The sequence below is a fragment of the Stegodyphus dumicola genome, chromosome 9, assembly GCF_044657685.1.
Source record: "Stegodyphus dumicola isolate Sdum_Otavi_A_Nest chromosome 9, ASM4465768v1".
NCBI lineage: Eukaryota > Metazoa > Arthropoda > Arachnida > Araneae > Eresidae > Stegodyphus > Stegodyphus dumicola.
This window is the reverse complement of record NC_140776.1, coordinates 146366629-146382651: the sequence shown is the minus strand read 5'-3', so window position 1 is coordinate 146382651 and position 16023 is coordinate 146366629. Positions and strand designations below refer to the sequence as shown.

Sequence of the window (16023 nt, the reverse complement as noted above, 5' to 3'; positions counted from 1 at the left end):
TTCCCTGACTTTTCCAGGTTTTTTTAAAGAAAATTCCAGTCCATCCGTGCAATGCACATTGGCTGTGCTAAAAGATAAATTAAAGAGGGTACCACTTGAAAACAAAAAAAATTTGCCAATTACATATGACTTATAATATATAATCCCCAAAGCATTACTATTATAACTATAATAGTTGTTTTCTCCACTGAAGATTGAGATTAGAATCTGCCCAATCTGGTTTTAAAAATGTCTTTTTTTGCAGACATTTTGCAGCTAAACGAAAGAAAAATCTTTTTAGTGATATTTTAAAATAAATTCAGGTATTTTATATTTATTTAGTAGAATATATAAGCAAAAAATATGTGCATTAAATTTCGTGATAGTAAGTTATCATATTGCTAGAATTAATTTCAGGATTATGCCAGAGACAATTTCCTGAAATTTGAAAGTATTACAGTACAAAGTCCATAATCCAGACGTTCATTATTCAGAATGATCTATAATCCGGACCTCAAAGCCACAAACTCTTTTTTTTGTTTTTTGTATGCTTTACGCATGCGCATTTAATGTATAACGAATGGTATAAGCCACGCTAAAATGAACTAATTATCTATTTCAGTTAATGTTGGAGATTGCGTTGTTCCTTAACCTTCTAATTGGATTCGGTTTATTATTTTTTGCAGACTGTTTGAGCAATTTTATAAAAAGTAAGCTTGAACTTTCGATTATGTCAAAAAGAGTTTCTGTTTCTGGAGCCGCCAAAGGCTGTTTGGCATGCGAAGCGAAAGCATGTTTCAATGTCCATCAAACAAAAAGTGGAATTGCTGCAAAAAATGGATAAAGGCATATCTGTCTCAAAATTATGCAAGGAGTATGCCACTAGAAAGTCAACTGTATATGACATAAGCAAAAAGAAAAAAAAAAAAAAACTTTTTGAATTTTTTGTGGATTAAAGGTGAAATTTTCCAGTTATTGGATTTTGTAAAGAAATGTGGGGAAGCAGTAATAAATGAAGATGATATAACAGAAATTTTTCATTGCGACAACAATGCCCCAATCATCAATCAATTAACGGACAGTGAAATCTGTAGTATCCTGATCCAGAAAATACCACTTCCGATAGTGAAGAAAGTGGCAGAGAGGTTATTGAAAACAAAATTTCGACTGACAAGTTAGTCGGTATTCTTGACACAGCAATTACAGAACTTGAACTGTGGAACTTTGAAACTGAACAAGAAATTATGTCTGTTTATAGAATTAAAGAGAAAGTATTAGCACAAAAAATGAAGCAACTTAAACAACTTACATTGAAAGAGATGTTTAATAAAGTAAACAAATAAATATTAAGCCTTTTTTTTTGCAAATTTTTATACCCTTTAGATCATAATTGCTCATTAATTCAGAAATTATGGTTTCATACTTTTAATTGTATAATTTCTGCATGCCATCTTACCAGATTTAAATTGATGATCTATAATACGGAAAACCCCCCAATCAGTATATCCACTAAGTCCCGACGAGTCGGAATTACGGTATGATAGTAATACAGAATGTATAATTAATGTTACTTCAGCATACTATTTTAGTGATGCTGAAAATTCATTAATTAAAATTTATATGGCATCTCAATGAGTCTTAACATCTAAAAATAGGATGAAAAGACACTCTAAGATGCTCTCAAAGTAAGCTTAGTAAACTTCTCTAAAGTAAGCTTAGTACTATAATTTTTGTACTTTATTTACTAATAAATAAATTTAGAGAGAAGAAGCAACATTAAATGACACAAATAACATTAAAAAAGATAATTATTTAAAAATTGAATTAGAATAATCAACGAATATAATTAATACATTAAATAGTTAGCCTAGGTGACTGATTACTATTTTTTTATTTTACTGCAAAATGACAAATAACGCATTTATAAAAAAAAGGGGTGTTAAAAAGATTTTGCGATAAAATCCTAGTATACGCTACAGCCTTGGCACGACTTTGAAAATTGTCGCCAACAGTTGACCAGTTTACTACTCATCATAATATCCCCAAATCCCCTGTATACGTTACATGGAGGCTATTCTAACCTCCACTGTACCCTGTCTCTTGATACTCAAGGTTACTGGAAACTTGCTTTGCCTTCTAAAAGAGAATCTGATTGGAGCTGCGAAAATGGGCTTTATGGCAGCTGGCTGAATGATGCTCACATGATACATAATTCACCAAGGAAGTGATTGCTTCCAACGTCAGCAAAAACTCGCTTTTTTGGGGGGAATAGCCATATGAAATTCCCTGACTTTTGAGATTTTGACCAAAATATTTAAATTCCCTGACTGTTCCCTGAATTTTTGGTCAATTTTCGAATTCCCTGACTTTTTCCGGTTTTCCAGGTAGCGTGGCAACTCTGACACATATATCCATACATGCATGCACATGTATATAGTTTTCAGAATCCGGTCCTGATAACAGAAAAGTACCAAATTTTTTAACTAATAAGCATACAGCAGTTAAAAAAAAAAAAAAAAACTCTTCAAAAGTTACAAAGCCATCTACTAACCAAACTATGCTACAGATTAGATTCACAATAAGCTTCATTTAACACTTGGCATGCGGTTATACTTCGCCACGAACTTATGTGTGCAGCGGGCATTTTTTCGTTAATCGCTCGAAAGTATAGTTATTCAGGAAAATCACAGTAAATCGAAAACTACTTCGCTTTTATGAACGAAACATTTTTATTTTACACTTAAATATATACTGTATAATTATTTAACCAAAAAAAAAAAAAAAAGATATTTTTACGAAATTACAAAAATAAACGATTTTTAAAATTTTACAATGTATTAAAAATATTTTTTTATAACAAGTACAAATAGAACTGATAATACGTTAATAGTTCTTTACAGTATGGCACCGTTTAAAGCATTTTCCTCTATGAAGAGGAACACGGCAGAAGCTACATATGAAACATGTTTCACTTCGCACTTTTTTGGCTGCGCAAACGTGACATTGTCTTTGTGGATTTTTTCTTCTTCCCGGCACCAACAATTTTCTCCAATACGTGTTTGCGCATATCCATGGACAATCTTCCAGGAGGGTCGCATTTTGATATCATTTGCTCTGGTTCTTCAGTGCTGATTTCAGGTAGTTCATCAGTAACCCAATGTCGTGCAAGAATTTATTGCATTTTATTTTTTGCGTCTTTGTCAAATTGTATACTATATATGCATTGAAAAATGCACAATTCATCATATACATAGTTAAGCGCTTTGTCCATTTCACTGTTTTACGCAAAATACTATAGCAGAACAAATACTGATCGTCCCGATCTACTCCTTTCATGTTCTTGTTGTAGTCGATCAAAACATTTGGCTTTATAATTTTTGTCTCTTGATACGATCAACATTACTACTTTCTTTCATTTCCGCGGAATAGATTGAGGACATGAGGCTGACTTCTTTCTTGGATTGCCAAACTTGTACCAATATATAATTTTTTCTTCGAAAGATTGTTTCTCCTTTTTTCAAATTAGTTTTTTTCAAGCACTCTGGTAGACCTCTATTTTTCCTAATTGTTCTGCAAATTCGTATTTTTTTTTTTTTTTTTTTTTTTTTTGTGAAAGGGCTTCCTTGTTATCAAGGCTGTTGTAGTAATTGTCCGTGAACAAATGGTGCCAGACATCAGTATATGGCGAAACTACTGTGAGTATCGTTTCGATCAAACGTAATCCTTGAGCTGCATAAACTTTAAAATTTCAAATATAAACAGTGTCACTTTCGGACAATATTCGTATGAATATGCCGTATTTTATAATTTTTCCAGCGTTGTAAACTCTAAAAAACAATCGTCCTCTCCAAGGTATTATGCCCTCATCTAACAGTACTTGTTGTTTCGGTTTGTAAATGTTATTGAATTTTTCAACAAAATAGTTTAGTATAGGCCTGACTTCGAATAATCGATCAGAATCGTCCGTGATATCTTCATTGTTATTGAAATGCCAAACCTTCCATATTTGGCAAAATCTATCCCTTGACATAGTTTTTGAAAAAAAAAAAAAAAAAATGGCGTACTTGTGCGGAAATTAGATGACCAATAATCGTCTCGGGCGTCTTGTCCCATGAAAATAATAAGCCCCAAAAATTTCTTCATCTCTGGAATCGTAATATCTCTCCATTTCATGCTTTTGGGAGATATTTTGAACTGATTCATATTTTGATAATAATACCTGTTTGATTCCTCGACTAAATATGCAAAAAAGTCATCACCTATAAATAACTTTACTGCATCAGCTGTGGATTCAGGAACATCAGCCATGTTAGTTATCCCAGGATGACCCAAAAACTCTTCAAGGTCTGGAGGATTGTCAGTTGATGACCATTCATCTGCTTCTTCATCAGAAGTTGTTTCAGAAGTACTAGAAATTCTTCTTCGGATGAACACTTGAGAACTTGGAATAATTTCATCATTGTCACTTTCTTCGATATCTTGACTTTCAGAATCACAATCATACAAAAAGTTCGATAATCTGTCAGCGCATATTTCTTCATCACTATCTTTGTCACAATGATTCATTTTATCAATTTATTTAATCAATAATAAAAAACCAAGCTTCAAATTGACAAAACACGACTTGTACATTCTGGAGCTAAGAATTCGATTGAAGACGAAATAACTAAAAAAAAAACATTAAGTAACTTGACCAATCGTAACTTGTTGAAAGAAAAAATGCAAAGCATTGCTTGCCAACGCAAACAACACCCATATCATGCCTAGATTTGTGGTGGTTAGCAGGTATCCACCATAAATCTACTAAATACATATTTTTACATGATCCGCGCTTCAGTGACAGACTGCAAAAAACGTAAAAATACGTTGCCCGCCATACACATTTTTACGTGATCCATGCTCCAGTGACAGACTGCAAAAAACGTAAAAATACGTTGCCCGCATGCCATACGTATTTTTACGTAACCCGCGCTCCAGTGACAGACTGCAAAAAACATAAAAATACATTGCCCGCATGCCAAGTGTTAAAGATTTGTTTCTGTGATTTCCTTTTCCTGTTCTGTTGATATGGCACCCTAGCTAGTATAATAAAGTAGCTTCTTGTTGGCTCAATGTAGTAGTGTGCTCGATGGCGACGAAAGTTAAAATGTCCATCATCTGAAGACAAAAAATCACAAAGAGTAAACGAAGAGGGCCGAAGCATAACTGGCCCAAGAAAAAAATTTGTTGTCAGGCACGGGATGAACCGTGCTTGAAAAGTGACACTATCTAGTAAGGTCTGGCGCAGTTATTCACAGTCATTGTCATGAAGTAGTTGAAAGAGAATTAAATATTCAACTCCTCAATTAATCCAATAAACTGCAGGGCAAGCTGTAATCTGCTTTCGTGAGAGTTCATATTTTTTAGAATCATAGCAAATTGCAAAATGTTTCTGAAGAATCCAGAAAATTTGTCAAGAATATTAACAACTTGGGACTTTTAAGCAATATAAAAAAACTTAGTATCTGGAGCTTTTGAAGCAGCAGCAACATCAGGAATAGATTTTCTGGGCTTTTGTAGTTTTCTTTTCAATTTCTTTGGGCAACTCAGGAGCAGACCTATCATCAGAATTAATATTGTGAATTTTGGGGAAAAATTCACATCCTTTATACAGCACAGTATAAGATTTTTTACACATAACACAGGTAGGTTTTTCATCTTGGGCAAAGCACAAGTGTAGGTTAGATGATTGAGTTCACACTTTAGACACCTCGGTGCATTACTGCAGAAAAGTTGTCCGTGACCAAACCTACGGCAGCAGGAACACATTAATGGTATTTCTGTTTGACCTGAATCGACGGATATTAACATGTAGATCCAGGATAATTTTCTTTTTGTAAATACTTCTGCCAGTATCATTTCTGAAAAATACAGGCAGCTTCATTTCAGTTCCATTAGACTTCCAAACAAAATGTGCAACTTTGAGGAACGGAAAACCATTATTATAGAATTCAGTGCAGATATCATTAACATCTGAATCTTCTGGTAATCAACAGATAACAATCTTGAGATGAGAGTCTTTTTCCAGTAGAAAAGTATTGAACTGCAATTCATTTTTAACAAAAACTGCAAGTGTGAGTTCTTGACTGGCAGCATTGTCAAAGATGATGGTAATTTTATCTGTAGTCAGAATTTCTGTATATCTTTTTACTCCATGTTTAGTAAAAATGCTTCATTTCCTTCCAGAATACTTTCCAGTCGAGTCAGATGATCGGCAGTGCACGTTCTCTATATTTTTCAAGTGAATCAGTGACAACATCTGAAATGCTGGTGACATTAACATCCGGTTGGTTTGTCTCCGTAGCAGAGCGTTCATGATTAGAGTCTACCAAGTTCTCAGGAACAGGATATGTTTCTACAACTTCAAAGCTGTTCATGGTAGAAATATTAGGAGTTAAATCTGTGGAGGTAACAGGCTTTTCAGGAGCATTAGCCGGTGCCGGCTTGTCAGTCTGAGTCAGTGTCATTTTAGCAACTTTAGACGGGGTAGTCGAGTACCTGTCATCAGTTTTGGAGGTTGCAATACTAACAGTATCACTTTCAGCATCCTGTTTTTCTGGAATTTGGATGAATAGGCCTCGTCAGACAAGAATGCAAAGTGAGTGAGTCATTCAGAATCTCTGAAGGGACGAACATCACTTTCATAATTTTTAAATAGTCAATAAAATTCACTTCCTCACGGTGAAGATGAATATCAAGCAGATAGCCTGACAGGACTTCATGTTGAAGCCTAGCAATTTCATTCAGTCTATCAAACAGTTGTTCATTCTTTTCATGAGCTAACTGCTGAATAAGTGACCTTGTATGAGGCACATTAATAGGGAAATGAGACGATCTTCGAGGCATAATTTGTGTAGAACATGACGGGCGTAAAACAAAATAGCACAGTTAAACCAGTTTGAGGAACAAAAAGCACAACTTTCATTCATAAAAGGTAAAATATGAGTAAAAAAAGAGGTGGTTAAAAAAAACAAACTATAATAGATTCTGAAAAAATCACTTTGAGATGCACACCTTTATTACTCAAATATGTATCAAATTTTGTAACTGAGACTATTTGCTATGTGATACACACACACGAAGAAGCATGAACAAGCAGCTTTATTACAATAAATTATCTAATATGTGTACGATTCCTATAATGTACTTAAAAGTAAAAAATTAGGATGTTTTTCTGTTAATGTGGAGGCCATCGGCAAATGTAATAGCCTGTTTACATTGCATTAGTAATGCATTATTGCCAACAAGTGAAAAGAATAAATACCAAACAGTAATTTCCCATCACAGATTTTCAGTTGCTTTTATGTTGAAACACAGATAATCATTCTTCACTAAATTTGTGCTCGACGCCAAATTTTTGCTATTCCTTTTTTTTTTTTTTTTTTTAAGAGAAAACTGATTATTATGTACATAGAACAACACCTTTGTTTGCCCCATGCAGAAAGCAATCCATTATCGCTTAAAAAAACATCAGAGAATAACCGAATTTTGCATCGTCCACAGCCTTGGCATTGCACACATTTAATATTGTATAATATGTTATTTTCATTATAGAGGGTTCCCACTAAAGTCCGGAATCACTTGTTTAACTGCCGAACAGCTACAGTCATAAAAGTCATGTCTAGGTATAGTAAAGTGGCTATGTGCTACTAGATGAGATAGCTTATAGTGCCACCTGGTGGAAAATGGCAGAGTTAGTGTTCCTATCTTGAAAACGACATGAGACAGGAAGAAAAAGTGAATTACAAAGTTGTAGACATTGCCAATTTAGTACAAAAAGACACCTTGTAGATATGAATACTAAAAACAGAACGCTGAAAAGGCATATTTGTTTCTTCGTGATTTCTGAAACTGTGGCATCACAAAACTTGAATGAAAGAGAAGAGATTGTGTTTCAGATGAAACAAGAGCCTGTATCGCGGCACAGTTGTATCGTTTGTAATTCACAATCGAGAGAACTGCGATTCAAACCCTGTGGGGTGCATCCTTGTACAGATTGTCATTACAGAGTAAACAATGTGCACAATTGTGTCGCAAAGCACATCAACTCAACAACATTTGAGCTTGGTGTGCGAATTTGTGCATTATGCAAATAGTGTATGAAACGTCACACCTGTTCTCCTGAGACAACTATAGAAGAGATATCTCATTGGGGTTGTATGTTGAAGCTCATGCTCATAGAGCGATTTTCAAAAAATGATTATTGTGAGATGGTTTTACTTTACAGTGAATGTGGACGCAAAACACAGTCGGCAGCATGGTAGTATCAGGAATGTTTTCTTTCAGGCCCGCATCCTTCACACAAAACCATCCTACAAGTTGTAAAACTTTTAAGAGAGAAACGCTGCATGACTAGCCAACTTTGATCTGGCAGACCAGCTAATGTAGGGTGAAAAGTACAGCTGGGAGATGTCTTATCATGCACCCTTAAATATCTAAACAGCAGCACAAAAGAGATAAGTGAAAACTATGGCCTCTAAAAAACAATCGCGTTTGCAAAGTCCTAAATGAATTAAGTGCTCATCCATACCGGCCAACACCTAATCAGGCATTACTGGAAAGGAATGCAGAGGTTTCGCATGGTGCAACTTCGTCATGAATCAGATAGAGGTCCAGCCAACATTCTTGGCAGATATAGTGTGGACGGGTGAGGCATGCTTTTCACAAAATGAAATGTACAATAGGCAGAATACCCATTATTAGGCACTGGAAAATCCATCATATTTTTCCGACGTTTGACATCAAATCCAGTTTTTGATTAATGTTTGCTGTGAAATTTATAATAACAAGCTAATTCGGCCCAATATTTTACTAGGGTACATTAATGGACGCATGATATTTAGAGCTTCGCAAGACTTAATATCTGGTTTTGTTGAGAACCTGCCATTATTTCAGCTCCAGAATGGATGGATTCAACATGACAGCGCACCAGATGTCAAGTGACACAGTACCTGATGGAGGAATTCAGAAAATTAATAACCGCTATGCTACAATGTGTATAACATGATGTTATAACAAGGGTCTAGATGTGCATTTCAGCTGATGGAGAAAAGTTTGAACGTTGAAAATAAAGGCAGCTTGTGAAAACTAGTTGGTTTTTCTTTCTAAGATCCTTTTGTGATGTCACAGTGTAGGAAATCATGAACAAACAAATGCACATTTAAAACGTTCTATTCTCTGACTATTCATGTCCACAAGCTGTCTTTTCTTAGTAAATCAACGATGTTCTGCAACTTTGTAATTCACCTTTTCTTTCTCGTATTGTTTTCAAGATAAGGACGCCAACTCCGCTGTTTTCTACCAGGTGGTGCAGTAAGCTATTTCCGTTAGTAGCTAATACAGTAGAATTCCAGAAATCCGCAAAGCTTGGAACCAGAGGTTGTGCAGATTTTAGGATTTTGCGGATTTCAGGACAGAAAAGATAAAGCATAATATTCAGACTAAAAGTGCAAAATGAATAAGGCGTATTAAGATACATTTAATTAAATTATTATATACATTATTGCAATAATTTATTATATGCATTAAATTATTATTACATATATAAATTGATTATATTATTCATTATATTATACGTACACAGCATCGAGGTTTGGCGATTTCACCTCATGCAAAGATTTCCGGTTTCAAATTCCGGTGTTAGAATCACTGTTGCTGTAAAATTTCAACAGCTTTTCTTTATTTTTCCATATATCATACACAATCGTGTTGCAATTCCATACCATTCTGCTATAAATCGAGGAGTAGCACCTGCTTCCATCTCTTGCAGAATTTGCACTTTTTGCGTTACCGTCAATGCGACGTGTTTACGTTTTTCAAAGTTGCAAGCAGTAAAATCATGAGTGCGTTTCTTATCTGTCATTATATTAAAAAGGGCTGAAATTTAAAATATTCTTAATTTATCCACAAAATATCCGGATAAAAAAAGGGCAGCACTAAAAAATCTCGTGAAATGAAATAACAAACTCAGAAGATACAACAACGTGAATCGTGAACTTGAACAAAGAGTTTAGTGAATCGTCTTTTTTTTTATCTCGATGCAGATTAGACGGAAAAAAAAAAAAAAAAAACTTACTTATTTTATCTTATTTTTTTAACTTTTTTATGTCAATAATTTGGTATTTCCGTTTTGACTCATTATCATTCGGTAATTATGACGTCATTATTCTGTAAGTATTTTTGTCTTCGATATTTCGTACTCAATGTTGCGGTTTCTGGAACCTATAAACTGAATGTTTATATTCTGAGAGGCAACGTGGATTTAAGGTCGGCGGATTTTCAGTATTTGACTGTAGCAACTTTCCTATACCTAGACACCACTTTTATGACTATAGCTGCAGCCATTTGGCAGCTAAACGGGTGATACCAGACTTTAGTGTGCCTCCTATATGCATGATAGTTATTCTTTTCCTGAAGCTTTAAGCATTTTTAGTTTTGCCACAATCTAGTTAGATTTCAGGCCAACATTTATGTTTGGCATTAAGTGGCACCCCACTGACAGAAAACAACAAAATTTAGTCATCAAATATACCAAATAAAATATCACAAGTTACAATAAATAATACTAATTTTGTGCCTTAAAAAGATTATATGAATTCATTAATGATTTAACATATAGATTACTAGATAATTATTATAAATTATAACTGAAGCACAAGAAAAATCATTATGGTGAGACAAGATGAATAGGATAACATAATGTTCTTAATCACTTAGCTGTTATTATTAAATATTCTCTTTTATGTAATTAGAAGCTCAAGTATTTTATGATAAGAAAATTAAATCACCTAATCCCCTTGAAGCAACATCAGTGGCAAGCATGACAACATGATTTTTTCGGCAAAACTCGTCATATATTTCCATTCTTCGAAGTTGATGCAGACTTCCATATAATGCCATTAAGCTAACACCGGGTCTCATGCGGCAAAAACTTTCACAAGTAAACTTAACCTATCCAAGATAAGTTAAAAATTATGATCATAAGAGACAAAATTTTAAGAGGATATAATAATATTAAAACATTTGAATATATAACTTACTTGTTTACAGCTAGCCATAAAAACTAAAATCTTCTGCTGTTTATGACTTTTAATAAATGACCATAATAAATTCACTTTTGAATGAGCTTCACATACCACATAACTCTAAAATGAAAGGATATTTTAATATTAATTTGCAATCAATTTATGAATGAGTAATTACATAACCAACTAATACAGTAATTAATAACATAATTACAGAGAATTCTTTAAACTTTTCACATCATACCTCAACTATAAATCATACTATTACTAAAAGTTAGAACTCAAAAGAAATTCCTCTTTTTCTTCTATGAACTTCAGATTGCTCACAGATTCCAAACACCTCTAAACAGAAGAGTGCTTATATTCAATATTTATAAATTTGTCAAAAAAATAAGGATTAGTAAGACAGCTGTAACCCTGTTTACATTCGATACAAGTAGACATATTTTTTCTTTTTAGATATATTTTGGAGAATACAGTATAGTCTTTAATCAGGATGTCCATAATCCGGACCTCAAAGCTACAAACTTTCTGCGCACGCGTTTACGCATCCGCATAATACCTTTACGCATGCTCATATGCATTTACGCACGTGCATAATACGTTTACGTATGTGCATTTAATGTATAACGAACGGTATAAGCCAAGCTAAAATTATCTAATTATCTATTTCAGTTAATGTTGCAGATTGCATTGTTCCTTAATCTTCTAATTGGATCCGGCTTTTTTTTGCAGACTGTTTAAGCAATTTTATAAAAAGTAAGCTTGAACTTTCGATTATGTCAAAAAGAGTTTCTGGTTCTGGAGCTGCCAAAGGATCTACAAAGCAAAAGCATGTTTTGATGTCCATCAAACAAAAAGTGGAATTGCTGCAAAAAATGTATAAAGGCATGAAGAAAGTGACAGAGAGGTGATTTGTTTCTCTACCCATTTCAAAATCTGTTTATCAATTTCACGCTGCTCTTGGGGGGGGGGGGAGTGTCGCGGCGTGCAATGAATTGGAAGCTGATCTCTCAGCACTATCCTCATCTTCAGGGCAGATGTTTTTATTTTATTCGGCTTATAATTCCTTACTTAATGTATTGTTTCATCTCGATGTATTCCGATATGATTTAAATCAATTTCCTCGTCATCATAAATATCACGAACACACATCAAATAGTTTTCTGGTTGCAATTTTCTAATTTCGACTATGCGTAATGTATGCTTTACGCATGCGCACATTGAAAGAAATGTTTAATAAAGTAAACAAATAAATATTAAGCTTTTTTTTTTTTTGTAAATTTTGATACCCTTTAGATCATAATTGCTCTTTATTTAATAAATTTTGGTTTCATATTTTTAAATGCATAATTTCTGCATGCCATCTTACCAGATTTAAATTCATGATCTATAATCCGGAAAAACCCTAATCCGGAATCGCCAAAGTCTCGATGAGTCCGGATTAAAGACTTTGTAGTGTATAATTCTTTAACTCACACACAGTGCTTTCATAGTAGTTGTCTCGTGATAATTGCAAGCAAATAGTCAGAATTCTAATCAATTTTAAAACTGTTGTAATTACCCATTTTTCAATGAAACAGGTTTTTCCAAATCACCATAATTAATTCTATTTTTTTACAGCTGCATAATTTGAACATTATACATAATTTTTTATATTTTGTGTATTTTTAAAAATTTTGTATATTTTCCCTTTTGCATTTTTATTTTTTTGAGTTTATTCTAACACGAATTCTCGTTTTTGATTTGTTTAGATATTGTGTTAAACATCTTATACACAGTTACAATTATTAATATTGTTGAGAAATTGCCTTGCATTAAATTCCAATTTAATACTAACTATAGATGCTTTACGTCTATACATATATATAGCTTTAGTGCAAGTCATAGGTTTTTTTATTTACTTTTAATTACTTTATTTTGAATTTATATTCTAACTAGTAGCAGTTTTTAGTACTATTTTAGTAATAGCCTACTCTCTATGTATTATCTCCAAAATTGAATTCCAGTTTTCTCATCAATTTAGGCTAAACTTTCTTAAATAGAAAACTGCACTTTATGGCAACCATTTTACTTCCATCACTTAATATTTGAATTTCCAGCCACTTGCTTTTAAAATTTTGAAAGCAAGTTTGTTAATTTTAATTTATTAGTTTGATCTTTAAATTTCTAACTAACTACTTGTTTTAAACTTTAATTTTTAGTTCATTTTTGAACTTCTTATGATTTTGAATTAACTTTTAATGTTCTAAAGTACTTTTGTTTTTGAGTTTGAAAATGAAAGTGTAGGGGATGTGTCTTCTAAAGTAAGCATCTCGATCAGATTAATTGTGTTCTTAATGAGAAACTTTAATTTTAACATTATTTACTATTTATTTTGTTTAACAGGATATTTTTGACTTAAATGGACTAATGTCTATATTTGGATTGAGTATTAATTGTGATTTATGATTTAGATCTAGCAAATAATTTGATGCTTACTTGGAAGTAAGATGAAACATTCTCTCTTAATTTAGTTGTTGTTAATTGATGGTAGATTGGTTTATCCCTTGATAAGTCCATTAAAGATTTTTCTTAGCAAATTTTTATGTTTTTAAGCAAGGGGATTGAAAATACCAATTAGAATTCTGACTAAAATTTTTTCATTCATGATTTTAAATTAAATTTGTGTTCCTTGGAGATGGTATATGGAAAGTTTTCTATCATAATTCTCATTATAAATTATTATTCTATTATTTAATATTATGAATTATTGGTTTATAACTTTGCAGCTTAAGTGCAAGTAATAGGCTTTTTAATTTACTTTTAATTACTTTATATACATATATATTGCCACTCTATTACCCAGCTCAGTGAGCTCAGTTTTTTTACTCATATATGCTGGTAAATTGTGCATATTTTGCTTTAAAAGCGATTAAATTATGTTGCTCTTACGTTTTGGTTAAGGTTTTCATCCTAAAACAGGAATTGTGAACAATTTAAAAGAATACTGATTGAATATTTAAAAGAATATTAAAAAAATTTGTAGAATTATGAACAATTTAAAAGTTTAAATGCTGCTAAGCCTAACTAAATAGCAATTTCTTTACATTTGAAACTATTAGTAGAACAGTGAATTAAGCCAGCTAGTGTACCAACTTCAGTGTCTTTTGTCCATTGTAACCAAAAGCTAACTTTTTATTGCAGCAAAAATTTAGTCTTCCTGGCCATTGGCCGAATTGCTTGTCTTTGCAGAGAAACTAATTTTAATCATAAAAATTGTTTTCAACTGCTGTTAAATGTACTTGGTATTTTTGGCTTTTCTATATTTTAAAATTTTTAATAAAGTTTTTACGTATTTTTGCCGTACCGTGAAGTGAGAACTGAATTGATTGAATTAGAAATATATATCTAATGAAATTAATAGTTGGCACAAGGAAGAGTCGTGGTATCCACATCATATATATGTTTTTTTTTTTTTTTTTTTTTTGTTGTTGTTGTTGTTTTACAAAACATTGCTTTAGTGGTTAGAGAAGTTTTCAACATGCACAAATATATACATATATATATGCAATCTTGATGACTATAAGGTTATTTAGTATATGATTATTAACAAAACCTACTTTGAATGAATAATGCAATTTTACAACTGGGAATGAAATGATAATATTTTGTCATTTTGATATGTAAAGTTACAAATGTCTGAAATGTATATATATATATTTTAAAAACTTTAAAGTTAGAACCTGATATCATCCCCCACACATTACTGCAATCTTTCATTAAAAATAAATGCAGACTTAAAAAATTTATTGCTTAACATGAACAGTTAAAAATTTAATTTTGAAGTATATTTCAATGCAAAGGTAAAAAGATCAAGTTAGAAAAAAAATTTTCAGACTTCAAAACATCATCAGACTACAGGTCAGATCTCCTTAGAATATTCACAATTATGAAAATTTTATGCATAGTCATTATTTACTTCTCCGGGCTTTGCCCTAGAAATAATTTCAATGAGAAGAATCCAACAAATAAGAAAAGTAAGTTTTAAAACAATTCTTGAAGAAATTTTGCAGAGAGATTACAGCATTACCGGAAATTCTGATTTAAGTACGAATAATAATTTTAAAATGAATCATTCGGTTCTTGTATGCATTCACACTAAGGCAGAAGTGATATTATATAAAAATCTGTTATTGCCATAAGAAATACAGCTGAAATTTATTGTGAATAATATACATATGAAATAATTTTAAAATAGCCCCATAAACAGTTAAAAAAACATTACTATGAAATCCTTCTTGTAATTAATATTACACTGATTCTTGTTGCCTTAACTCCTCTAACAATAAATCAGATATATCAAAAACGAACTAAAAAAAAAGTTTGTTCCAAGAGTTTTTTTTTTCTTTTTTTAAACATAAAAAGATGTAAACTGAAAAATATAAAACCATACTTGCCAACCTATGACACTCAAAAATCAGGAGATTTTTCACAATGTTAAAAAGGACACTCAAAAATCAGGAGACATTTTTTAAGAAATCAGGAGATTTTTCACAATGTTAAAAAAACATTTTTATTACTTGCATCGTTTTAAGGAAAAAAAAGACACTTTAATCAGTTTTCATACAAATGTTATGAACAGTGGCAGATTTTGCTTTTGTTAAGAAAGAAACTTCATAATTTTGTTCATAGCAATTACCACGTAGGCCTGCTTTCGCTAATAAAAGTTTTTCTAATGCGTCATCACTAATATTAGTTATGCAGCTGTTGGAACTGTTTCAAATTTTACTTCCTTTTAGAACTTCTTTCAAGATAATAATAAATATCTACAATGTGTTTATCCACATTTATTGGTAAAGAAGCTGCCCCTTTTTCAGCTGCTAAATTTAAGAGGTGACAGGTGCACCTCATAATCTGCAAATCTGAATTTTTCTTTCTTAAGATGCCTGCAACAACAGTCTTCAAGCCTCTTATTACTGGTGCATTATCGGCACCAAGT

General features: G+C 32.3%; 1 protein-coding gene across 1 annotated transcript in view; it reads right to left on the bottom strand.

Annotated features, from left to right (window-relative positions):
- Nucleotides 1-16023, bottom strand: part of LOC118180207 (putative ATP-dependent RNA helicase DDX10) — a 66044-nt gene that overhangs the window by 38050 nt on the left and 11971 nt on the right. Inside the window, exons 8-9 of the mRNA XM_035349594.2 lie at nt 11058-11162; nt 10806-10968 (exon numbers count right to left, since the gene is read on the bottom strand). Of these exons, the coding sequence (XP_035205485.2) occupies nt 10806-10968; nt 11058-11162 (268 nt within the window). The remainder of the gene's footprint in view (nt 1-10805; nt 10969-11057; nt 11163-16023) is intronic.